General features: G+C 37.5%; 1 protein-coding gene across 2 annotated transcripts in view; it reads left to right on the plus strand.

The window, feature by feature from the left end:
• Positions 1 to 27,783, plus strand: part of SPOCK1 (SPARC (osteonectin), cwcv and kazal like domains proteoglycan 1) — a 288,774-nt gene that overhangs the window by 167,669 nt on the left and 93,322 nt on the right. For both annotated transcript variants that reach the window (XM_040573349.1, XM_040573348.1), the window contains one exon: positions 24,270 to 24,402. In XM_040573349.1, coding sequence (XP_040429283.1) covers positions 24,270 to 24,402 — 133 coding nt within the window. The remainder of the gene's footprint in view (positions 1 to 24,269; positions 24,403 to 27,783) is intronic.

The following is a 27,783-nucleotide window of genomic DNA, read 5'->3' on the forward strand; positions in this document are numbered from 1 at the left end:
TTCCAGAAACCAGGCTGTGTTTCATGTGATCTCTCTATGATTCCTGCATTCTATGACTGCCTGCAGCTATTTCAGATAACCTTTGAGTAGCACTGTGACTATGGAGATGAATAAAAAAGTATAGAAAACTTACTTTGAAAATTCTCCAAACAATTTCCAACAAGTTTTGTAATGCTGAAAGAACTACTGCTGATGTGTGAGAGTAGCACATATGTCCCCAAGTGTTTTTATTCTCAAAATATCCAGCTACCATTGCCTCAAAGGGTCGACATGTCAATGAGATAAGTAACCAGGCCAAATTCTCTCCTGATTTGAATCAGAGGAGTGACACCACTGATGGCTTTCATCTTCAGTCCCACAACGCTGTGTGCTTTTTTCAGTTCCTGACCTGAATACTGTTTTATATATGGCACAAGTCATATTTAAGGCTGTGTTAATCAGGAGTAAATTGCAAGAGGTGGAGTTGCATCTATTTAAAAAGAGTGAAAGCCTGAATACATTAAAGTGGGCCCATGTGTTGTATGACCCATCAAATAAAACAGCACCATTGTGATTGCTTTGCGCATCCACTGTGCATTTGGGTGTGCTCAGAAGGATTTTCCATTTCATGCATCATTATCAACTTGCTGTAGCGGCTTTACAAAGCATGTAGGCTCAGCAAAAAGTAATCATGAGAGCAACCTCTTGTGTTATTGCTGAGGCTTCCAGACGGAGCTACACCGATTTGCATCACCTGATTAACTGGCCCTCTGAATAGTTGCAGCACAAGGATACTATTTCTCCAGGCATAGTGTAGCTAACTTTGAAATCACCAGTGACAACACAACGCAATTGCAGTTTCATTTTCTTTGTGCTAGAGTGCACACTTTTTAAACCACTTCAGGAATACAATAATAGTGTATAAAATTGAGTTAAATGGATACTTGTTATTGTACACAGACTCAGACTGACTCCACGACACCTCCCATCCAGTAAGGCTTTAAGGCATACCTCACCATCTCTCACATCTGGCAGCGTGAATGTCACATATTTCACAAACTGTGTCATGGCTTTGGAGCTGCCAAAGTTGGACCTGCTGATCTGGTCCCCCAGCTGGCAGGGCACATAGTTTGGGTCCACGGGAGAGCAGCTCACAGTGCTCAGAGGTTGAATTGTGGGCTGCCCCAGCGGTGCCAGGAGCTGGCAAGGGGTCATATGCCCCAGGGACAGCCGGACCCCTCCTGTGCAGCCTCCTCCTTCCCTCTCCTCCTCATGCACTTGAAGTGCAGCCCTGGGTCTTCAAGGCTGGGGAGAAGGTGTCTGAGAGGCATTCCAGACAGACAATAACATTTTGTCAGCACATCCTCTAAGGCATTTGCAGTACAAATTGGTGACGACATTAAGAGAAAAGGCAAGACTGAGCAGTGATTGAAGAGTGTGTAGAAGATAAATTTGAAGGAATCCTCTTATATGCTTAATAGCCCTTGGGTTAATGGTATAGCCTTACGAAATCTTTTATGTGGATTAAAACCTCTTTCAATTTGGACGTGATCTATGAGGAAGTCTTTATTAGTTCAGTTTTGCATGAAATGTAGTAGTTAATATCTCTCAAAGATTTCTCATACATTTGTAGTCCTGTAAACCTTCACGCCATTTGTCTCTGCTGGTTCTGCTAGTATAGCTGACGGTAAAGAAGGATGTCTTGGGGTTTTTTGGAAAGACCAGAACGAGCAGAGAGAATTGATGAAAAAATAATGGCCAAAGTAACATGTCCACAGTTTACTGTTTTGTTCAGTCCATTTATCTGGCAATCACCAATTAGTTCATCGCCACAGTGCACGTCACTCACAAAGGTAATCATGCAATGTCTCTGCTTCTCTGCTGTGACATAGAAATACAGCTATTTACTCAGTATTTCTTCAGTCCTTTTGAAGCTACTGCTGCTGACAAAAGAGGCCACTACTAAGTTCCTCACTTTTTTCTTCTTTTTTTTTTTTTTTTTTTTTTAAGATCTGGACCTGTTCCCAGATAAAACATCTGTTCTTCTAAATTACGCATCAAAGCCTTGGTCTGACCAACATGGCAGTCATTGTTGGCAGCTACATGTAGCTGCGATGAGCAGGCATATCTCCCAGTTTTTCTGTACAGTGCCTGCTGTTGATACTCCATTTCTGATTAGGAAGGACGCTGTTGAAAACAAGTCCAGTTAAACATCCCCATACATGAAACCGAGCATTTTTTATCACAGCTGTTCTGTGTGCTGATTGTGTGCTTTAAGTTGTATCCAAAAGAGAATTCAGGAGTGAAGGAAATTAATAATTGCAAGAATGTCAGCGACCCCCCCCTGCTTTCACAAACTGCTTGGGAGTATTACAGCAAAATCTTTGACCACAACCAAGGCACTTTTAGGTATTTATAGGAAAGCTATGCACTTAAGCAGGAATTTTAAACAGCGCTATTCCTCAACGTCTCTATATTAGAAGAGCAGTTACCTTTTAAACTGCACTAAATATAGAGCCTATAAACCCTGACTCTGTTGGTTTGATCTGCTCTCTGACTCACACTTGTCTCTGTTTCTCTTGCTGGCTTTCATGCTCTGCCAGCGCTGCTAAATGCTAACGAGGTGTTGGCACAACACCAGGCGCTCTTCTGGGGGTGATGTCTGCCCGTGCTGAAAGCCTGACTCCCACGTTTTCAGCTGCCTGACCGATGGCGGGGAGGGTTTGTTCCTAAGCTCGTGATGTTTAATTCTAAATGATTTATGTGGTAACGTGTATCAAAGCCTGAATGCGTGAGAAATCCATATGATGTGTTGTAACAGAATCAAACCGGGGAGGTGATTAATTAGCTTTGGATCTACTAATAACATCGGTTTCTTCCCCATTTAGCCTTGCTGTGTTTGTAGCTTTTTTCTTTTTTCTTTTTTCTTTATTTTTTTCATTTTCTTGCTGATTCAGGATGTAATTGTTGTTGATTTGTTTTTTAAGTACAGTTCAGGAAAAAAGCATATCCCAGAGGGAACTTTAAAAAATAACATTGTTCAGCTTCTTGTTGGTATATTTATCAGTGTTAATTGTATGTGTTTTACTGGGCATTTTCTTAAAAGGGCTACCACAAGCAGCAAGACAGAGAACTCAGACAACAATAGGGCAAGAGCACTCTGTAGTTTATTCATTTTTTTGTCTTTCTTTTTCTCCATGGAGACTATCTGACTAGCTTCTCTAGTATGATTTTATTACTTCATAAAGTTTCCAAAGCGAAGTGTGACTATTTCCAACTTCTCTGTAAAACCCTTCTTTCCTTTCAGTTTATGCTAAAATGGACAAGGAATGGATGTGGCTCCCTGAGGGATTATTCTCCTCCATTTGGTTGAAACCTTGACACTTTGTAGTAAACTGGCAGATGCAAGACAGGCAAAATTATGCAGAACATTTGGAAAATCTGCCATAAAAATACTGTTCTTTCAATTATTATTAAACCTTAGCTGATGAAAATGCAGTTATTTTCGATGGTGCTGCAGCAGAACACAGTACGTTCATCCATCTTGGGTAGGCAGCATGCCAAAATCTGTGTTCTGGTACACTGAGTCCTTCCTAGAGTAACAAGGCTCCACAACGAGCAATCCATAACTTTAATGATGAGATGTGGGACTCCACACAATAATTTAGGATAATACCTCTCTATAATAAAATCATTATGAAGATTAAATTGTTAACGTATGCACTGGACACAGAAAACATAAATATCCAAATTATTTTTCATATCCCCAGAGTTTTTTTCAAGTTCTGGGATGAATTTGCAGTTGTGAGGTAATTTTAACTGCAGATATTTTTATGAGCACTAAATGTATTCTTTTGTTGATTAACATTTTCAGAATTAATGGAAGAAAACTGCCCAGTTCAGAATGAAAATAAAACTTTTGATTGTTTTAGGGAAAAAAAAAACTCACCACTTCAAATATGTTAAATTTTTTTTTCCTATGTAATGATGCAACAATAGTTACTTTTCTCTGCAAACTGTTTTGGAGTCACTAAATCTGATTTTCCCTTAAAAAAAAAATAAGGAAGAAAGATTTTTTTCATGCAAGATTTTTTTCATGCAAGACGTTTTATCTTTAATGCTGAACATTGATTTCTGTAATCTACTGGCATAGATTTTTGCTTCAGAAGAAATAGCGTTGAAATATTTGATTAAACACACGCTCATAAAAAACAACAGATTGCATTAGTTGTTTTTTTCAACAAATATATTGTACTGGGGAAAATGCCAAAATTTAGCCTTATTATTCCAAGGGTACCTCTGACAGAATCTTGGAAAATTAATTTAATCCTCTATGAATGCAAGTTCTAGACATGAACAGAATGGAGTAAACAGTTTTGTGTTTTTTTTTCTTTTGTCATCTGTAAACTGTAGTGCATTACTCTGTAAAGACTATTATTCTTTCTAAGGTCTAATATCTAATCACTCATGGTACATTGCACAGTTTAAGTGTAGCTCATGGTGTTTGTCCAGAAAAATAAATGAGAATCTAGGAAAATCAAAGACTGGGGCCTTTGAGGTCAAAGCAAAGTACATCGCATAATGTGACGTGCAAGTGATGTGTGCAAGTCTTTAGCAAAAACTTGAAAGCTTTTTAAAATATTTCACCTCTGGACTGCCTGACAACAAAGGCAGGCTTATGTCTTGGTTTATGCAGCAGACAAGTAACAGACACACAGAAATTGGGAATGTTTTTCTTATGCAGGCTAAGTTGCCTTTTAATAAGCCAGAGAGCACATGGTATGATGTACCATCAGTCTACAAGTGCTCAGGGGGATCACTGAATATTAAGAGAGAACAGCATAGGAGTGTGGCACTAACCTTTATTTCCTCTAACAGTTATTTTTAAATTTTTGATTATGAAAATCATGATTTAAGCATCAACTCCCAGAGGTCAACAGCTTTTCCTCCTAGACAGTCTCCATCTTTAACAGCCTGGGATTCAGTCCAAGGATGCTTAAATATTGGCAGAGCATTCGCTAGTTTTAAAAGCAGATATTACTCTACTGAACAGGATAATCTGTAAACTGTAGGTCTCATTCTCCAAGTGGTCCATTTCTCAGTTTCAGCTGTGCCTAAGGTAAATTGTTTTTAACTAAAGAGACCATAGGGAGAGTCTGTGGAGGGACTGGCTTTCATCAGTCAGGATGATAGGAGCTAGTTCTGTTCTGAATCGTGAGAGTGACTTACTTGCTGCCAGCAGTTTCTGTACAAAACTCCTTCAGGTGACTCTGTTCTGGAGGAAGCTGTCAGTGATCTCTCCCCTTAACAGACAAGACTTTGTGTACCTTTTCGGCTGTATTCTGGCTTTCTTCAGCTCTCGATAAGCTGTTGAGTTTGGTGCATTTCAAAACTCAGAGGTAAAAGTAAGACTCCTGAACATAAGCCAACATTTTGAAAGAATGGCTACATATAGAGAGATCCACTTTCCTTGACTTTAAGTATTTCATTCATCTTTGAAGCCGAATTCAAATGTGTTTCCTGACTCAAAACAAAAAGTGCTGAAGGGGCAAAGCATTTTCCATGTTTTGCATCATACATTTTGGCATTTCCATGCATTTTCAGACTTTCACAGAAAATTGCAGGCATGCTAAAGTATGTTCAGGCAGCGTACAGATATCTCCCATGGAAATTGCTCAACACCTGACAAGAGGATTGTCACCAATAGCCTAGATGTGAAACTTTCTGCATCATGAGGCCAATTAGCCACTCACTTCTCTCCACAGAATGGGTAACTCATTGCTAGTCATGCTTCATCAGCTTTAGAGCTCATTAGAGTAGTGCAAGGTGACTGTCTCCTATTGGACATGAGAAATTTTTGAAATATATGGTAGTGCACAGCTCTTTTATAATGGATTTTAGAGAGTGTAGTCCTCATCTTTTCTGCTTTGGCGATAGCACTTGTTCCTGCTATCAACAGGGGATTTACTGTATTTTATTCACAGTCACCAAGCACCTGGCTGCTGAGGTGAATGTCTTACTGCTAAGGTCATTGTCTTTGACTCTGCGGCTCCTATCATGCTGTGTTCTACTTTACTGTGAGGATGCTGCAAGCATAAAAGGAAATACAATGGTTATTGAGACATTCTCCTGCTGCATAACTGCTTTTAGACCAATATGAGAGCAATCGCTAAAAAACACAGCAAAACCTCTGGATACCTCTGCTATCATCAGAAAGTTATTATGTTGAAGAGAATAAGAAAATAACCAATTGTCTTCTGCACTTTAATTGACGTTGGTAAATATTTTACTTTGTGCATTCAAAGGCAATATTTTTGGATGGGTTGAGTTTTCCTTTATAATATTCCTCCTCATAATAGTCCCTTTTAGCAGTATATAAAGATGGACCAGAAGTGACTTCTTGGTTCATTAAGTCCCCCTGCAGCAGTATCATACAAACCTTTTCATTAGCCTACCAATTTCTGTCTTAAAGTGTATTGCCCCCTCTACTCCAGCTGGACGAATCCTTAGCATCTCAACCCTTCTGGTTAGAAGCCTGCTAATTTTCAGCCTAAATTTATTCAAAGCGAACTAAAAATTATTTTATTTATTTTATTTTATTTTATTTTATTTTATTTTATTTTATTTTAATTTCTTTTTTCGGGTGGTCCTGTGTGGAACCAGGAGTTGGATCCGATGATCCTTGTGGGTCCCTTCCAACTCAGATATTCTATGAAAGGCTTCAGAAAATCTCAAGCTTTAACTGAGTTTTTCTAAAGGTTCAATCTGAGCTATCTGTGAGATATCTGGAGGAAGGCTGAGTTAAAAGTTCGATCACCTCCTCCATGGCATTTGTCTATTCCTGACTCAGATTGTCAGCTATTGACAGCATATAAGGGGCATCGGCGTTTTGTCTGGAAAGCTCCTTGCACAGTCTAAAGTGAGTAAGGAATGAAAACAGTAATTGGTATAAATGCCATCTGTTTGGTAAATGTCAAGAGATTTGCCAACAAATGAATAATGAACAAATGAATAAAGATTGATGGGGCTCACTGCATGTGTATCCTGGCCCTGTAAAAAAATATGTTAGGCTTGCATATGGAGTAGCGAGGCAGTTCTTGGATTTTCAATACTTGTTTAAACAACCGTAACACATCATCATTATCACTATTATGAAAAATCTAACAGGTAGGTATATTCAGATGTGGGACCCAAGAGGACAGTTGTATAGAATCTCCACATAGCTGTCATTGGTACCACAGTTGACCATTAACCTTGTAGGTCCTTAATAACCTTGTTATTGCCTTGAGCTGTTGGCTGACTTTCTTTATGACTACATCAATCCTCATGGTACCTGGAATCTGCAGTCCTTCTGGGTATACCGTAGCCTAGTAGGTTAAGGTTACCATACCCCAGTAGTTTATATTTCCTGACTCAAGCTCTCTCTATTTTCTATATGCTAAAAATCTTAACCACAGAAATCCTGGAAGCAAATCTGTAATACTTAATGGATGTCTGTCGCTTTTCTGTCCCTGTCCCTTTTTAACTGTCCCTGTCTTAAATCTGTTGAGTTATCCAGTCAATCAGAAATTATTATTTAATGTTTACAAATGACCTCCAATGCTTTCAAAATTATTCCCTATTTATACAATAATCTATTTACTGAAGATTCTAAATTTATTGCTGGTTTTTTTTTTTTTTTTCTGTAGAAGCCCTAGGACATGAATGTGTTCAGTGGAAAAGTCTTTTTAGTGCTAATAAAAGGCATGTTTTTGTAAGATTGGGACTGATGTTTACAGCAAAGGAGTTTTATTAAAGCTTTTCTTCAATTTCCAACATCCCATTATATTGGAAAAAGTATTAAATGTGCAGCATTTTAAAATCTGCTTTTTGATAAATGGCATTATATATCCCAATTGCAGTGAATATTACAAACAATATATTTTTCATGAAATTTGCAAATTAGGCCTTCAAAAATACTGCATTTCATTCGATGCTGGTCAGTTTGCTGCTTTTTACAATCGTGTGTCTTCAAGATGACGGAGACTCAACATATATAACTTCTAAACCTACCAATCTTTTAAAACACCGATCTTTATTGTTCATAAAACTGTTCTATATTTTACCATTACACTTCTGAGATTTTCCAGTTATTATTTCTAGAGCCTTTCAATAACAGTGAAAAGAATTGATAGCAATAGGCTAAACTTCTAATGAGTTGGGCCAGACTCTTCTTTCATACCTCTTACAGTGCACAGTTGATGCCTTTCTATATTGTCTACATGGCTCTTTCAGGATGGAAACCAACCCATCTAAAGGTGGATGTGGTTTTCTGCAGAGTTCTGCTGAATTCCACATCTTATTCAACATCATTCATCATTTCAGGCACAAAAATCTCAACAGGAAAAATGATGAAGCCATACCCAAGACCACCCTGAGGAATTCATCCACAAGTATCTTGCTTTCATTTTTGTGTGAAAGGTTGCTAATAACTACTACTAAGAGCCTTTCCGCACAGCTTTGCCAGTTTCAAACTAGATTATCAATGAAGGCATGAATGACAGCTAATATGAGAAGTAGTAGAGAAAAGGTAGTCTTATGTATTTTATCCCTTTCAAAGCCAGGCAGTTCAGTCTAATGGCTTACTTTCAAAAGAAACAGCATATGAAAACAAAACAAAAAAAAAAAAAAAAAAAAAAAAAAAACATTAAAAAGGAGCTTCTTGCATCAATCTTTTTCGTATTTCATACAAGTTAGGTTATCAAAATTAACTTTAGTCTATTACATCCTGCTTCTTTAATATTTCAATTTCTATCATTCTCCTTTCATTAAAAAGCTTATGATTGCCTGCTTAGAGCTCTGCCAGAACTCATCAAGAGCTCAACCTACAGATTTTCAATTTAGTCATTTTATATCAGATTAATTCAACCAATGAACCACAACTGACATTATTTACGGACATGAGCCACAAAGTCTGTTTAAAGCTCTGTACATCGGAGTATTAATGATGCCTAGAAATCAATCCAAAATGTTTTGCTTCTTTAAATATATCTGTTCAGGTGTCACTGTTCCACTTACAAATTAACTATCGAAAGGCAATACTATGCCATTAACTTTTTAGACAAAAAGAGTAATTACTCAGCACACTTTAAAAATATATTGCTTGTACCTCTAGATTTAAACTAGTCTTATAATATATGGCAATTTCATTCCTGTGAGCATCTTAAATATCTTTAAAAGCAGGGAGGAGAAAATCTTGATATTTCTGTGTAATATTTTACAGTTTGTAGTGTCCAGCCATTTTTTTAAGGGAGTCAAGGAAGAAAACACTATGCCAATATGCCTTGTAATTAGAAGTTCATATCACCAATGCAAAATTCTTGTGTAACCTCTAATAATTTGAAAAGGGTTTTGAACATCAAAAGCTAATACGGAAAAATAAAGTTCTCTTCCATGGATTCAGCTCTTCCTCTCATTCTTTCTCCTGGAATCTGGTATGAAAGTCAGTGCTAAATTCTCAGTGCTAGTAGTCAAAAGACCAAATTTTATTTCATATCAAGCCCCTTCATGGCTCCTTAAAAACAAGAAGAGTTATTGCTTCAGAATCCTGCAGCCCTCAGGATTTGTCTTTGTGGATTTGATGCTCTAACAGCTGTGAGCATGCAGTCCCTGAGACAACCTTGAACTCCAACATTCACTTTCCTCAGTGGGAAAATATTGATTCATCCGATATTTACAGGACAGTAGATTTGGAAGCCTATGGGGTCATTTCATGTTTGGAGGATCTATATTCACCTTTCTCATTTGTAAACTCAGTGGTTTTTTGATAATTACCAAGGACAGTATATTCATCCTAAGCCACCTAGAATGTAGAGCTGTCTAAAATAAGTAAATAGGAAATATATCATGATAGATTCTGTTACATTAATGAAGTGTAATTACCGGGAAACATTTCTACAGATCTCTGCTTTTAAATCTTTGTGGAAGAGCAGGGGCAGGAAGATTAACAAGTTTGCAGATTAGTTAAGTGAGAATTATCAAGCCTCCATTTTGCTGTCAATTATTGGGTTTATGTTCTCTACTTTAACAATGAAATCGTAAAAGATTTATTGTGAGCAAATACAAAATGTTTGTTGGTTGCAATTTAAAAAGTCAAAATTTCTGGCAGGTTCAAGACATTTATTTCCTACTTTAATTAGTATATGAGGAGGAAAAAAATGATAGCTGGTACTGCAGTCAGTCTGCAACTGCCAGCTTTATGAAAAGAAATATTAAAATTAGGTACAGTACTTAAAACTTTATTTATATTTTCTAATGAATGCAGTGCATCATGAGGTGGACAGGCTCCTTACATTCTTGGATTAGCTCCTACCTTTGTAGAATTATCTGTACAGTCTTTGTAGTCTCAGTTTGCACAGCTGAGCTCCCTACTGATTTTTTTTTTTTCATGTTGGCACATTTTGAGAAAATAGAAACAGAAATGGGCTTAAAATGAAAACAACTTTTCAGCTGTAAGTATTGAGTAGGTATGTTCTAGAGTTTTCTGACAAAATGTTTTTCCTGTCAATTCAACAACATATCTCCTAGGAATGTACAAAGTAGTTCTTGACAAAAAAGTGTCTCAGTTCAGAATAGGTTGGTAAAGAGACCTCTAATGTAGTATGTAAGGAAGAGAGATTCAAGCCGTCTGATTCAAGTAGACCAGTCTCCTGGCTCTTCTGATAAGCGGTTATTGGCTTTTGTTTTATGGCTTTCCCTCAAAGTCTGTAGTTTTTATTCCTTTCTTTCTGTATTAATTAGAGAAGGGATTTGGTCTCATCAGCCTAGGTGAGTGCCCTAGTTGCTGGCTTGTCAAATTGGTATCTGTCCATGTCTGACCCAATGAATATTTCATTGATTATGCAAAATACACTCAGTGGCCTGATGATAATGACATTCAGCTGAGACCCAAACTGTACTAAGTCTGTACTACTGTTAATGGAAAGGTAAATAGAATCCACTCCCATGACTTTCCAGTGCACAACCTTTGAGGTGTCAGTAAAACCAGACTGATTTAACCACCACCCCCTCTCTTGAAGGCATGACAAATTCATTTTATTTTAAGGTTGTGAACAGAGTCTATATCATAAAGTTACCTACAAATGATTTGAGAATTCAATTATCTTTTGTAAAGAGAGAAATATCTTTTGTATAGAAATAAGACATTGTTTTCTTTCATGATTATCTCAAGTGACAGAGTATGGCTTTGCTCCTCGAAAAGCGTCTGGAGACAGTTTCACTCCTGTTTTCATTATGTAGAAGTGATCTAGCATTGCTTCTTTCATATTTTATTTCTACAATGTTAGAGATGAGACGTATTATTATTTCTGAAAAATGAAATCCTTTGCCTGAGTATTCACTGATTTCTGTCAAATGCCAACTATTAAAAATAAATTCCCAGTTTTTTTCTTTTTCTCCATTTTCTCAGATAGTATTTTTCATAAGTCTTTGTATCATCCAAACTTGAACTATATAAAGTTGCTTACTTACTACAGTAAGAGCTAATAGGGTCTGCTCATGCTAGTTTTGTTACTGTGACTCTGTTACAGCTGTATTTTGATAATATCTAGAAAAAAAAAAAAAAGATATTTAATATGTATGAGGAGTGACAGTTGGGTGTTTTGCTTTGCTGATTTATCTAGCTTCTAGGTTTGATTACCATTCAGCCCCCTTTCTTTTATGAAAAAGGAAAGAAAAGAAAAGAAAACAAAAACATTCTAATTAGTTATTTGTTATCATCAGTGATCATCAACTGTGGAAGATTAATTAACCTTAGTAATAAAGCATAATGTAAGGGTTTTGTTCATTTGTTTAAAGAGTTAAGAAGTCAAGAGTGTAGGTTTCATGAAAAAGAGTTTAAAATAAGAATAAGGGAACAAACCTGCTCCTCTAGGCTGGCATCCAGTCTCTGGCCTTGCTCGGAAGATGACTCAACAGACAGAAATACAGGAAACTTTGTATGTCCTCTGCATGTTCTTTCCTCTTCTTTATAAATTCTTTCTTTGTACCTTATTGGCATTTAAATTGATGGTCCGTGTTGAACAGAAAGGACATTTTGTAGTTTCGTTGTATAAATTAGTCTGTCCATTCTTCATTGCTGTACAATGTAATGCTGTGTGCCATTATTCTGGTCAGTCATCTGGCTTTAAATCTCTTTCAAGTCCTTTGACATATTTTTCTAGTTTTAGCTAATCCAGTTTACCTGAAACCCAAGAGTGCCAAATTGAATTACACTGTGGTCATTCCTACTTAGCACCTCATCCATAGTTAATTTCTTGAGCTCCTATGTTTTATCTGTGTATAAATTTTTCATTTGCAACAATATTTTAGCTTAACAAAGGAAGAGCTCAGTAGTCTGAGGGTTTTTTTAATTAATTCCTTTGTTAATTCAGGAATTTTCACTTCACTTTGTACCAGCTGCCTGTATAAATTATGTTCATAGTCCTTTCAGAAACTCATATTCCAGTTTTTGAAGAAACACAGTGAGAGCTATTCATTTCGTAATGAGTTTCACCCAATCCTTGACAGCACATCATATGTTGAGTGCTGAAATGTAAACCCTGCCCTCTTCACAGTCGAGTAGAGTATAGGTCTGTCACAGACACCTTAGGATCATGACCGTGATGAGATTAATTTTCTGTAGACCGTTGGTCAAAAGCTGAAGTTTTGATGTTCCTGATACTCAGTGGTTTAACTGTTCCAGTCCATCTTTTTATAGGGCTCTCCGCTAAATTTTAAAAGCAAGGTAAGAGATGAAGATCATTGGAGAGTGAAACCAAAATATAGTTATCAAAATGGCACATCTCTGGTCCATGATAGGACCTGAGGGAACAGCATGAAGCTGTATCAGGGGATACTTGTGGATCCCTTCTAACTCGGGATAATCTATGTTTCTAACATATGCAGCAACCTTGCAGATGCTTTGCTGCAACCCTCTGAGTAAAATTTAACCAGCCTTGGGCTTTCTTTAAATGAAGGAAATAGGGTCATGCAGAAGGTAGCTTAGGGCATGTAATTTATTTTCCACTTCTGGGAAGAAATAAACTTTTATTCTATATTTTACATTTGCAAATATCTCTTTCCCACACCAATACTATTTCTTATTAGTGACCCACAGCTCTGATAGGTCTAAAGGTAAAAGTACATGTTGTATCGTGAAAAGTATAGAGACTGAAAATAATAAAAGATTATAAACAAGCAAAATATGAGAATTGTTCTTCAGGAGATCTGGAAGGATTTTAAGAAGAAAATTTAGGACATAGGTAAATTCTTGGTAAAGTATTTTCCTCTTGGATATATTGGAAAGCAGAGGGATGATATGCTATAGTTTGCGTCTGGGAAAGGAGGGAAATGGTTAAAGAATAATCCCAGATGATAAGTATGTTGGTAGGAAAACAGTGACTAAAAATAGAGAAGCTGATGTGAGAAGAAAAATTCATCCTTGGTTTTGACATAGTGAGCTTCTGATGTGGACAACAAATTCCTGAGAAGAAATGACAATAATAAACCAGAGACGATGTCTACAAAGTTTCTCAGATTCCCAGGATGCACTTGTAGAAAGATAAGAAAACTAGACTATTTGAGGTAAAGCATCAAAATGACACTGAGAGACCATCTAGAGAGAATATAATACTTAATATGATACTCCCTAGAAGAGATGGAAAGAACTGTTAAGAGTAAGTGAAGAAATAACTGCTTCTCCAAGGGACCTCATTTTTGAGGTTGAGTGAGGCAGAAGAAAGTTTCAGAAGTAGGAGGGGAAAAGGAAAAGGAGATTAGCTGGGAGGAGGTCAGAGCAGAGCTGTTAGGTTGAAAGACTGGAATAAAAATGGTTAAATAAAAGAATGAGGAGGAAAAGGCACTGCAATTTTTGACAATTTTATAAAATTCTCCTTAAACAAGTTGACCAGATCTTGAGAAAATAGGCCTGGAGGAGAAAGGCAGAAATACAAGTCAGGCAGAAGGTAGATGACAGACAGTAGATTTTGAGAGTAAAAGTGCTTTATGAAGAAATTCAATAACATTGGGGAAAAAATAATAGGATGAATTTGTACTGGGGAAAAAAAAAAAAAAAAGTACTCGACTTCCACCAGGGCAGCACAGAAAATGTCAGAAAGAAAGAACAAGAACAGGGTACAGAGAAGCAAAACTTAGTAGGAGAAGGACAGTGGAGAGAAGGAAACTGAAGGAGAAGCTGTTGTGAAAGCTATCTCAGAGCTCACAGAAATGGAGCTCAGTACAGAAGAAAAATGTGCTCAAGAGCAGCCATTTCTAATGAGGAAGGCTGTTAATTCAGGATTAGACCAAATAAGTTGGTAGAGAAGAAGAAATGTTGCCCCTTGCTTAGTCCATTAGTCTTTCATAAGCTAAGTCACAAAGGACAAATGGGGACAAAATCAGAGTGAACAGGACATGGATTTGTATGTGATCACAGCAAGATAAACAAAGGGACATACATGCTGAAGTGACGTTCAAGTGGAAAGGAGTGACTGAAAGTAAGGTGGCACATCTTCAGCCAACAATATTATCTGCACTAAACCGATTCCTGTTTAATAAATTAGCAGCACAGTCTCAGTTATGCTGTATCAAATTATATCACTGTTTGAGGCTCAGATAGTAAAATATGCTTTTGAGAAATCGGCTATAAAATGCTGAAACTTTCAAGTGTAAATATATGGCTACATTGCAATTTAATGGCAGCCTGAACCTCCACAGGTAGAGGAACCTGTGTAACTACATATTTGAAGAATCTAGGAAGAATGGATGGTTTATAATGCATGGTTGCTAGGCTTCATGATTCAAGGTCACAGCAAAGTGAAATTTTAATAACTCAGTGGAATTAACTCATGAAATGTATACTTTGCAGTTTCTGCGAGTATGTCGATTGCATTCATCTTCAAATTTTACCTAAAGGTGTGTTTCAGCACGTGTTGTCTCCAGACTGGATCATGTGCATTCAGTTAGCATCATAAATTACTGTGATTATGTAAATTCTGTCTATTGGTTTGGGACTTTCCTGAAGCTCTAGTCACCTTTCATTAAGACACGGTATGATGTAAGATGGGTAATGCTCTTGATGGCCTCATTTGAGAAGCTAGGAATGGTAAAGATATTATGAGCTCAATCTCTAGCATCAAATAACCAGACAGGCAGCACTGAATTTGTTGAGAAATTCAGCAGAATGTTTAGACATTCATAGCACTGGGCTCTGTAAATCAGCAATGCTGAATAAGCAACAGGAGCATTAGTCTATTTAGATGCTAAGGATGGGATTTTAAAATTACCCAGCTCCTTATAATATTTATATCTGGTTTGGTTAGCATGCATTTCACTAACATTCATTTTATTCTGACATAGGAAACTGCATTCTGATTATTTTTCCAAACCAACCTTGAATAGTGGATTTTGACTACACTCTGGAGGTGGCTCTGGGATTGTTTTGTTTTGTTTTGTTTTGTTTTTTTCTGATTGACTGTTGTTTGGCAATCCAATTCTATTCAGAAACCATATATGAATTCTTAGGTAATGTATGCTAATTGTAAAAATCCTCAACAGTTTAATCTGCTGTAGGCTTCTTGAGAATTTAATAAGCCTCTCTCATAATAAAATGTGTCAGAAGGGGCAAATATTTTGCTAGCACAGCTTGTAACTGATTGTTTGTACAATGGTAGCAAGTATTCACACAACGGAAGTACAGTGCAGTCATTTTTAAAAAGAAACATTTGGTTTAGTGCCTTAAGGGCAAAAATTATTACTATATTTGTAAAATGCATTTACTTTTTCATCCCTACCAGCAACATGTCAATTTTTGTGAGGATTGCATGTTATTTGCCTTAGGAAGAGCAAAATCAACATAATGAAGCAGAACGCAACTGAGCTGTCTAAAGATGCTTGGATCGGAGTAGGGGGGAGGAATGTTGTTGATTTTTACCCTGTAGTTGCAAAGTGACAATAAGATTTCTGAACCGTTTTGCTTCATAGATAGATAGATAAAAGAAAGAGAAGCTCAGACTCCTTGGGCAGTAAGGCTCTTGGAAGCATAGAAGTAATGCATTGCATGTGACTGGAGTACTGCTGTTGATAGAATAAATAAGGCCAAGTTATAAACCACGGTGAAGGACACAGCTGATAAAGATCCTGGTGTGGGTCTGCCAGCTATTTCAGCTCACTCGTTTGTCCCAAAGTTTCTTTCTGCCAGCTAGCAGAATGTCTGCAGAGAAATGAGACATTGTGGGGTTGACAATGTTAAACTTGACAGTCGCCTGCACTTGGCCAAGAGGCCCATTTAAAGCTTGTAGGTCTGCAGCTTCTGGGAGATTCAGGCGTCATGCTAGAACTTTCTGATGTTATTAAATGCTGCCAAGAAACCTGCCATGATTTTTTAGCCTTGCTAAAGTAACTTGCACCTTCCTGTTTGCACAGCTAGTCAGCCACAGAGGGTTTAACATTTTAACTAGAAATATGATCTGTGGGAGGGAAATGGTGAAATGACTGCTCTTCCAGATATGGTGAAAACAATTTTGAAGGTGTCTAATTGCATGAAACAGGGCATAGTGAGCATTGGCTTTTCTTCCCAACCAAATGTGACAGCTAAGATTAATCTCACATGCTATCAGCAATTCGGCTCCCTCAGAAATCTTGGCAAGCTCCGGCAGCAGAAGGAGGCAGACTTGATCAATACAATATTTTAATATCAAAATAATCAGATTCTGGGCTGAGAAAAGGTACCGCATCCTCTTCCAAAGGGTTCTTTTCTGGTAGAAGTGAAGAAAACTCACATAGGCTGTCACAGGAAGAAGGAAAGAAAGTCAACGCCAACAAAAAGTACTAAACTTGCTGCACCTTTAAATACAGTGCTAAGTTCCCGCACCTCACCCAGCTTGCAAAAGCCAGCGTTCAGATGTGGCTGATGAAGATCGCTACAAACTGAGTGGTAGAGAAGATTTCAGCTTTAATTATGAACTTTCTGCTATCTCCCCCCCTCCTCTGAAATTCAAGGCACTTCATTTTATTTTTACATACTTTGGTGTCTCAGATTCCTTTTTATGTTAGTATAAAAATAACAATGAAAAGGAAAATAATTCTCTTATGAAAATTCATGAGAATAGGCAGTTTAGAAGCTCTTTTATTTATTCCAGAGAGCATAATGACTTTTAAAAACACCGTGATTGTATGTTTGTGTGGATATTTTGTTTTGGTCCTTTTCCTTTGTGTGCCTTGACAGTTTTCTTATCTGTGCAGCTGTAGAACATGGGTATTAGGTATAAAAGTTGCAAATCATTAAAAATTTAAATTCAAAAATAAATTGTCTGCAAGCACACTAATCTGTTACCCAAGAATGAAGGGGACCTTTTAAACACCATTTTTATGTATTAAAGTGCTCAAAGGCAGAAATCCACATGCTTCTCTAATGACCTTAATAAATACTTAATCTCGTAATTTTTAGTCCAGGAATGAGTAAGGCCGGGTACAAACATCTCAGAAGGATGCCTGTACTGAGAGATCCTGATACTCCTGACACTGCACAGAACCAGTTGCGTGGCCCTTAAACAACGTCCATATTGAAATGCCACGTTAAAGCTGTTTAAACACAGACCTTGCAGCTGTTTGAAGGGTCCTACTCAAGCAGACGCATACATGGGAGGTTCTCTCAGATTCACCAACAGTGTTGCTGGATCTCAGAAATTGCATATGGCAGGTGTGTCCAATCCGTCAGCCTAACAGACTGCAGTTTTTCTGGCCCTCTAGGTCCTCTAAATCTATGTCAGCCTTTCCAAATTCTCCAATGCTTTAACTGACACAAAATAAATAAATCCTTCATCTTGCAGAACCAATAACCTTGAGTACCCTGGGCTGCAAGACCCTTTGTTCTCTCTCAAGAGTTGGTTGCTTGCTGGTCCCAGAAGGATCCATGAAAGAATCTTCAGGGCTTTTTCACTGCAAAACATATTGGGATTTTTTCTTGCAAAATATATGGCTGTACCAGAACTTTCATCTTCCCTATATCTGGCTGACCTATTCCTCCCAGAACATTGTTTCCCCTGTGCTTATTTTTGTACTGCCTTCTTACTCTTGGCAAGAAGAAGAGACTTGACTCTTCCTTGACTGCCAAGGCAGCCCCACATGTTATAATTCTTTACATGTGAAGGAGGAAGTTCCAGGTAGAAAAATGACTCTTTTCATATGTCTATTCTCGTTTTACAGTGTTTGTATTAAATAAGGAGATTGTGTCTAATTCAAAAGCTTAGTATTATTTTTGGGTTGTTGTTTGTGGTTTGTTTGTGTTTGTCGTTTTTCTTCAAGGTAAAGTGTGGAGCCTTTTTTATTCACCTTTCTTGAATACAAGGGGAATTTGTTAGTTGCTCAAGGTATATACATATGTTGTAAAAAATATAAAAGGTTGTAGAAATGAGGCCAAACTCTTAGCTCCAGTAAACAGAACACAGAAGTGATACAAAGAGAGAAGAAAACATTGCCATTTGTCCTGGCAAATTTCAGTTCTGTCATTCTCTTCCTCAAGAACAAGAAAAACAGCTTATGCAAAGGAAAGATAGAAACAGCCAGGCACTGCTGGGTTTATCTTTGGTGTGATAAGCTTCCTTCAGGGAGACAAGAACAAACTGTGCACAAGGCATAGGGAAGGTACTAGCAGTACATTTTAAACTCTTTCAACAGTGAATTGTTCCAACTTCAGGAAGCCATTTAAGTTTGCTCTGTCGGAGTTTCTTCCAGCTTCTCAGAAAGCACAACTACTTGGTGCCTGTGCACTGAACTTTTTAATTTTATTACAATACAGCTTGATTGATAAGCAGTTATAAACAATGCATTTTGATTTGAGATAAGGTCTGGAAAGGAAGAATTATGGATGAAGTTAATCTTAATCTCGAGGACTGTCTCCATGCAGGCTGCAGGTGCAAATCAATGGCCATAACTCCAAGTTACCTAAAGACAGGGTTATATGGAGAATCCTGGCTGTAGCTGGGCCCATACATGGATGCCCAGCTCCAACCCACCTTCATACTCTTAATGTTGTAAATTTTGTAAAAAAAAGTAAATTTTGTAAATAAGTTTCCATTTTAAACTTTATATTTGTATGAAAAATACCAAAAGGTAACTACTACTACAAATATGTTATGCCTTCTGGACGAGAAGCCTGAATTCTAGTGCATTTTATTTCTTTATAAATATTAAAGTTCATTGACAGCTGGAATTGAATTTGCACTTGGAAGATCAAATGTAATTACATAAAAGCACAGGCTTGGTCTTGCTTATATAATCTGTTGATATTTTGGCTGTCCTTAGCTGGCAGTTATATGACACATTAATTGAAGAGAAAAAAAAAAAAAAGTGATACAGTTTGCCATCTTAGATGAGATTATAATTTTTCAATTGTTTTTTTTTTTCAATTATAGTCATTAGCTTATATAGGAAAATTGTACAGCTTATTAAAACATAATATGCCCATGTTTTCTGGTAAGTTATTGTCTCAAAAACTGATATTCTCAATTTAGACATTCTGTATCAAATTCACAGGGCCCCATTTTTAATTTCATATCTTTATACATTGCCTGGTGCTGTATTCACCACAGCTTCACCCAGAGACTCCCTCAACAGGAGAAATGAGATATAACTCAGGATAGTCTGTGATTTTGGTCCTTGGCCTTATCACAGGTTATTGCTATATATATACCGTTCTGTGCCATCCTGGAGAGATTTGTTACAGGCAAAAATGAGGAGATCCATAAGCAGCACAGCCTATGGCATATGCTCAAAAGTGGAATTAAACTTTTTTTTTTTTTTTGAAAATCATGACTCTGGCTTAAACGTTTTGCTTGAAGCATTTAATTTGATAAACTTTTGCTGAATCTAAGGCAGAGTTCAAACCCCTCTGGCTGACTGTCCCAGTGCCAAGAGCTGGTACTGCCAGCCAGGTGGGAAGAGGCTCCAGCATTAGCATCCCCCAGGTCAGCCAGTTGTGGAAGGGCTGCCAGTTGCACAAATCAGCTCTAATTGGGGTTTAGATTCTGGCTCCCTGGGGCACACCTGGAAGCAATAAAATCTTGGGTAGAGCCAAGTCTCCTAGAGCTGAGCTTTTCTGCAGCTAAAGCTCTTTACTTGGAAGACCCAGGCTGGAGTGTTGTTTTTGTGGCTTCGGACATGCAGTGTGGCTATCCAGGGCTACTGTGAACGGTGTTGGGATGATGAAGATGTCTGGAAATTCTACTGCATTCTTCATGTTCCTATGCAAGCAAAACAGATTTAGTTTCCCTGTATTTTCTCAGTATGTGGTAAGTATTGGGTCTCTATAATGAGTAATGAAGCTGTGTCAATGTGTGTTCCCTCTGTGTTGAAGTGTGGATGTTTCCAGTCACTAACGTTGTCTATATGTTAAAACGTTAAGAGGCTACGTTCTGTAAAACTTAACTAATCCTTGAATCCTATATTTTTCAGTGGATCATTCTGAAAAGTGAAAGCAGGCAATGTCTTTCTATAAGTCTTAATGCTTGAGCAAGACATTCACGTCTACTTTCTTCTAGACTATTAGAAATGCTTGGTTCAGTTGTCCTTATGAATGTGGCAGACACTTACCCCAGTGGGGAGTGCTTAGTTTGTTCTCTCTGCACAGTGGTTATTTTCCGATGACTTGTAGTAGATCTTTTTGACTCTGAGCCTTAAAGCAGGATTAAAGTTGGTTAAGTTGTCATGGAGGAAAAAAAGAAAAAAAGGCTTAATTTGTTTTGGCCTGCCTTGCTCCTGACATATTTACTCTAAAACAAGATGATTAGCATAGTAAAACATGTTCCCAGAGTGTGTGAATGTGCCCTTCCATTGAGAAGGGATTTGCAGGCTGTCTGCTTATGGCAGCCAATATTCTTGTCTAGGTTTTAATTTGTTTGTTTGGATGTTTGATGTGTTGTTAGGGGTTATAGGCTTGAACAGCTTCCAGAAGCCTTATCCTGTCTCAAAATGTCACTCCAGAAAAATACACACTTACTTCTGGAAAAAAAGATGTCCTTTCTAATGGGTCCTTACCTGTGTTTTTGGCATTGAAGGGGAGGGCATTGAAGGATCTGGGCATCCAGTTACAACTTTCAACTATTGCTCTCTCAACCAAGCTGACAAAAATGTTTTTTGACTTGCTTCAAATACAGTGACATTTTGTGCTATTGTTTCTGACAAAGCTGTAGCTTGAAAAGAATAAATCCGCTTTTGAAACCCAAATTGCTTCTTGCAACCAAAATGGCTGCCAGACTACAATGCCAGCTAAATCGTAAATCCAGAAGTTAAAATCGCTGCAGACTTCTTGCGGTAACCCCCTGCCTTGTTATGCACCTGATGTAAAGTGCTACTAAAATTGCTAACTTGCATTTTCCTTTAGAAAGAATAAAATGCTTTAAGACATACTCCACTGTGAATTGTTCTTGTTATTAAATACTCCTCTGAGAGCCTAAGTTTCCTTTTAATATCAAAAGATCCCAAAGATGAACCAGCTTGGGGGAAGACAAGGGTGTTAATGCTGTTCCCTTCCAGGTGTATAAATGAAATGATTTGAATCAAGTCCAGGTGAAACCTTTATAGTTAAGAGACAAGGGGAGGTGCTGCTTTCACTCACATGCCTTGCTGTTGAATTCAAGGCACCTGCAGCAGGAGCAGAGTTTAGCACTAAGGCTCTGTTTGTTTTCTTTGCTTTCAGTAAGTGGTGGAAAAGGCCACTAGACTTGATGAGCTGCAAAAATGACATGAAATGGGCAAATTGAAATTACTTTTTCTTTATTATTTTAAGTGAGGATGAGAGAGCGGAAAACATCATTAGTTCTAGAAAAATCTTACAGCAGAATTTGGCTTTGTAGTCCAAACCCTGAAGTGGCCAAAGCAGGAGTAAGGAAATGAAGAGGGAACTGTAAGTCTGTGCAGAAAGGGCTAAGCAGCCATGCCAGGAGCAGACCTTTCTCTTTAGGGTAGTGTGAAATGCCTGAATGTAACTTGGCTCACAAATGCTATGTAACATATTTTAGGCATGTCACTCAAAGCCTCAAGATCCTGTGACTCGTTAGGCATCAGTCTAGCTAAGAACTTCAATCTTCATTTAATTTTGATGAGGTGCTTGTTAGTTCAGTCACTCATCTCCATCCTGAATGCTTTGTGGCTGATGGCTTTGACAGTGGCACTAAATCATACATTTCAAGTTTAGCCTTTCTTTAGCTGTTTTTTCTATAGCCTCAAACTTTCTTCCTTTGAACAATTTTACATACAGACGAATTTCTTTTGAGATTGTGGCAGTCAAGGGCTGTGGAAAAGTATAGTCTGCTTTAAATTGTGATCCGTTCTCCTGCTGCCTCCGAAGGAAGAGCTTAGCACCTTTCATGGTTCCAATCTCCAGCCTCTGCTCATCAGTATCCACTACTGCATCCCAACATACTTTCTCAAACAAACTCCCAGTTTGTATGCTTCTAGAAGTGCAGGGCCATTAGTAAAGTGAATGAGCAAATTTTCTTGTCAAGCTGGAAAGAAAAAAAAAAAAAAGCCTGTAATTGAAACAGTTCCAGAAAATAAGATAATGATGATAATGATTGCATCTTAGTTGGAGGCAAGGGGGCTACAGAGAAGCAAAAGTTACTGCTGGAAAAATGAAAGAAATTGTTTATACAGATTGTTTATTGTTTATACAATTGTTTATATCTGTTCCCCAGAACCATGGAGAACATGTCTGCAGAGTTGTATCTGGGGTTCAGAGATGAGCAACCTTGCATCTGCAGCATTCAGCATGTGGTATAATGGTAACTTTGCAAGGCAAAATGCATCTGAAGGAGGGAAAGCTGCTCCATGGATTAAGAAAACTTCTTCAAGACATCCAAGGGAATTTAGTCTCTAATACAGGGCTTGTGTTTTTATAGTTTATGATATCATGATTGGATTCCTTCTGTGGACACAAGCTTCTTTATAGTACTAGTCATCACTGTGACAAAGGTTATACTAGAAGAAAACTTTAACTGAGATGAAAGAACAGAATTTCTATTATTTTAGCAGCTGAATGTGTCATTACATCAGTCAGTATTGTGTAGCAAATTGCAAGCTGCAGCGAAATTGCTTTAAAATATATCTGTATATATATTTCTAGAACTGTGATAAAGTCATTCAGCGGTGCATTGAAGTAAATTTCTAGTTGAATTGTTGTATCATATCTTTTCTTACTATGGTATAGAAACAGATGGCAGTTATTTTTCTTAAGTCTCCAGCAAAGCTGATGCGATCCCCTCCCTTGTAAATCTTTCCAAGTGAAAGACAAGTACACATGACCAAAATGAATCTGCATTGTAACATTGACTTGCGGTTTATAAAGCAAACTTTTAATCAGCTTACAACAGTATGTTGATAATAATTAGTAAATGTTGTAGCAGCCAAGTAGTTCATTATTATAGGAAAATGAGTCATTAATCAGAATCAATTGCACGTTTTCCAATAAGACTTTAGAGCAGATGTCACTTCATACTTATTTTTAATGTAATAATTGAGTAGAGTGTGGTACAAATGCATGTGTAGAATTGGAGATGCTCTATGTCACTCTAGTGTTCCTAGTGGGACTGTGATTGATCTGAGAATTACAGCTATTCTGAAGCTGGCCTATGAAGAATGCTGCAGCACATACAGAGTTCTTTGATTTTTATCTATACCTGTACATTCTTATAACTGTAATATAAATAGTAATGCTTTTGAAACAACTTCACTTTTAAATTGTTGCTACTTAGTCTTAACATGAACTCTGCCTGAACAAGAATTTCTGTTCATAAATATTTTGAAAGACTTTGTTCCCTGAAAGGGAGAAGGGGGCAGTGCTAGCCGCCTGTGGAGCTACCTGACAATAGGTTACAGCGGAGTGTCTTTGCAGGCATGGATTTGGTGACTCAGTGAAAACACAGCCTGGTTTAATGTTGCTTGCGTGCCTCACCAGGAATGTGGCGTGGTTTAACAAAATGCTGTAATTACAAGTGAAGTCATTTGTAGTTATAAATCAAAATTGCCAAATATTGTTAATCTAACAATGCGTACCAATTTACGATACTGAGATAATCTACTCTAATGTGCCATATTATATAAGTATCATTAGGAGCTATACTTAACTTTCTTTAAATGAATACTGTGTTGAAAACCAAGCTATGCTTTATTCAGAAAAGCTTTCATTCTTCCATTTCACACAAGCAGGTTCAAAAAAAACTGCTGTCTCTTATTATTATTATTATTATTATTACAGCATTTGACTCTTATTATTACAGCATTCGACAAAAGAAAGGAAACTTGGCCCAGAAGCACTGGACTGGACCAGCTAACATAGTGAAATGCAAGCCTTGCCCCATGATGCATGCCAGCCCTGTCTGTGGCTCTGATGGACATACATATACTACCAAGGTAAGTCTTGTTTGTGCCCTGCAATCCTTTTAGCAGTGACTGTGCAGGCTGTAATATGAAGATCAAATGGCTTTAGTTAATAGGCAGCATTAAATTTAAGCCTACTGTAGCTCTTAGTTTATTTCTGTAGAAAAAGTGCTGATAAATTTACACATTTCCGTATTTGACAAACAACAAATTAGAATGACAAACCAGAATTTTATGACTTTCATGATTCATGTTTCTGTAAATTGCTTGTTCTTGCTAAGGATGTAGAATGCTTCCAATATCAATGATGCAAAGAAATGCATCTGACCAAACTGGCTTGGTCACACAAGAGGGTTCTAGGGTAGTTCTTGTCTTGGTTTGGTTTTGTTTTCTTTAGATTTTGTCCCCAAAAGGTAAAATAACTTGACAGTATCATTGTTCTGTGATAGGTTGTTTTTCTTCTTGTGGGTTGTTTTGTTTGTGTTTTTTCCTTCAGGCTGTTTTGTTAACATACAACAATTTGTTTACATCTCTTTTAATACTCTTCTGTGCCAGATGCAGCATATATGGTACCATAAAAAAAAATTATCCCATAACCCAGGGAATTATCCCAGAGCGGGACTAAATTGGCTCATTGTTATACTAAAAATATGATCACCTTAGGGCTTGATTCAATAAAAGAAACTGTCTTCACAGCTATTCAGCAGTCCAGATTTGTTATTATCAAAATAAAGCCTTCCGTGTCTCAGACGCATGTTCCATTACCAGTGTTGCAGGCATTGGAAGTCATGTTTAGGAAATGCCCCTGAAGTTTCCTTCTCTTTCTGTGTCCAAGGTAAGGTTTGACACCCAGTAAAACTACTCTTTAAAATCCAAGAAGAAAAAGCCCTGGAAAAATGCAGGAAAATAAAATCTTCAAGAGGGAAGGATTCTCTGCTGTGATATAGGTGCAGTGTCATCAGCACTGTTATTCTACATCCTCTTCTCAGCTGGGCAGCTTGCATACTTCATCCATTAACAGATGCAGGTATTAAAATGCTGCCACAGCTAATTCATTTAAGCCTCTACCCTGTTCTGGCTGAAGGATTTGCATGGCCAAAGGAGCAAATCAGCAGAAATTTTCTCCTACATACAGAATACACAAAAAGTGTTCAAAGTTGCCTGTTTAAACAAGCTACGCTTTTTAATACTCTCTAGGATATTTAATACAGTAATGCACCGTTGGTATTTAGGATTAAAATTGAGCTCATTTTGAAATCAACATTTTTGGCTCTGAACTCTTGAGAGTGTGAGGTAGAGTGGTCTGTAGTAAATAGACTTCACTGAGTATTCAGTCATCCTATTGAACTCAGTTCTGTGCATCTTGCCTGCATCACAGGTAGCTCAGTTTTTTGGGGGCATTTTATTTTTTACCATAAGAGAGCTTTACCACTTTTCATCCAAAATTCTGCAAATCTCATAAATTCATCAAGCTACTGTGCTAAGCTACAAGACTAAGTGCTACAATAAAAACCCCAAACAATTCGTATTGCTGATGTGCTTCATTGTCAAAGACACACCTCCCAAAAGTTGGGTGTTTGAGTCAGTGTTGTGTTGTTTTTTTTAGACTTCTGGAATACCTAGTCAGAAGCAACACTTGTTTCACCTTCATTTATTGTGTTTTTAACTATCAGTTGCTTCTGTCCTACCAGTGGAGAGTTGTAGTATTTTGTTGAACTTTAAAGTGCAGCAAGTTCTTTTCCTCAGCTTTTGTTCCAATTTTTTACCCCATTCTTGGGCACATAAGTCTTCATTGCTTTTTAAATACTCTGATTGCTGGTCACAATGCATATTTGTCGTTGTTCTTTCTTTACTTTTTTTTATTGAAGTCTACTCCAGAGTCATGCTGGTTGGTAAACCTATTTTATTGACATTCGGTCCTAGCAAGAGGATGCATGTCTTGTTAACCTTTACTAAATAACAGAGGTGTTCTATAGCAGTGCTGTTGTTCTCTGCTGTATACAGCTTACAGCACTATAAACCTGAGAGTGTATTATTACAGTAGCCTGTAGAACACGGTCGCTTCTATACAACTTCATCTAAAAGTTCTGCTTTGTTGATCTGTTGTCAAAGACAAGATGATAACTGAAGTGAAGATACTTTAGGTAGAGTGTTAAAATTAAGTGGTGTATTTTTAATGTCCTAACAAATGTTTTTACTGTAAGTACAAACCATGAGTTGGTCTCTCTTTTATGAACAGATTACTATAGCTGCTTTCCCCAAGTTCATCATTAGTTTTCACCAGATAACGTTGTTCTTCCTTCTTGCCTTAATCCATTTGATCCCGAAGTCACTAAAATCACAATTTTCCTTGGTAATTTTTTTTCCACATGCTGTGCAGTTGGCAAGTATTATTTCTGGCACTGCAGCACTGATGCGTTCCATTATTGACTGTGCAAATACAACAAGGTGGACACTTGAGTGTGGGCAAACACCATGCTGCTCTGCATTCATATGTATGTATCTGTATCTGGCTCTGCATCAGCTGCTTTGTGCACATGCAATGATATGCTGGGCAAATGAAAGGATTGTTGTTAAGCATGTAAGTAAAAAATGGAGAGCAGCCACTACATTTCAGGGAAAAAAAGTCTTCTGAAATTGTCCGTTGGCCATCTACTCATGTAGTCATAGGCAGTATGCACAGGCACACACTGGTGTTTTAATCCTTCCTGGCTCGGTTACGTTTTGCCTTTTCCTGCCAGCACAGGGGTAGGAGATTAGGCAGAAGACAGGTTTTGGCTGTATTCACAGCCTGGCAAGGCAGCATCAAAGTGTTTTGCTAATGACTGGAGGCTACTGTTCAATGCCATCAGTGATGTTTGTTCTGAGATTGCTTTTTTCTTCCTTTGGACTTTTAGCTGAGGTAAAAATGAATGAAAATGGAATAATATAGATGAAACTTGGGTGTCAGTAATTGCACAGTAACACAGATTAAGAGGGGAAAAAAAAAAAAAACACAAATATACCCATCACAGGCTTTTGTTTAGCCACTTGATTTTAGAATAATTCTGGCTGTTTTTGAGAAGAGGATCATAATGATCACTGCTGGGCAAAAATGCAAAGTATTAAGAAAGGAATTGAGAACAAGCACAAAACTTTATTGTATTATTATGGGCATCTCATTTTCCTTCAGTTATCATCATTGCAACCCAAAGCTAACATGTTTGAACTAGGAAATGCATGGAGAAGGGCAGCAGTGGCTGTCAGAGGTGTGGAACCTGCAAGGAAGCACAGAGTTTTGAACACTTTGGTGTTATTTTTATAAGAAATTATGGCTAATAATAGAAAAGGAATGTTTTGCTTCATTATGCAAGATCTAATGAAATTAAGTCAGATTTAAAACAAACGAAATGTTCTTATTTTTTTCAGTTCAGA

This window comes from Cygnus olor, chromosome 14 (assembly GCF_009769625.2).
Source record: "Cygnus olor isolate bCygOlo1 chromosome 14, bCygOlo1.pri.v2, whole genome shotgun sequence".
Taxonomy (NCBI): Eukaryota; Metazoa; Chordata; class Aves; order Anseriformes; family Anatidae; genus Cygnus; species Cygnus olor.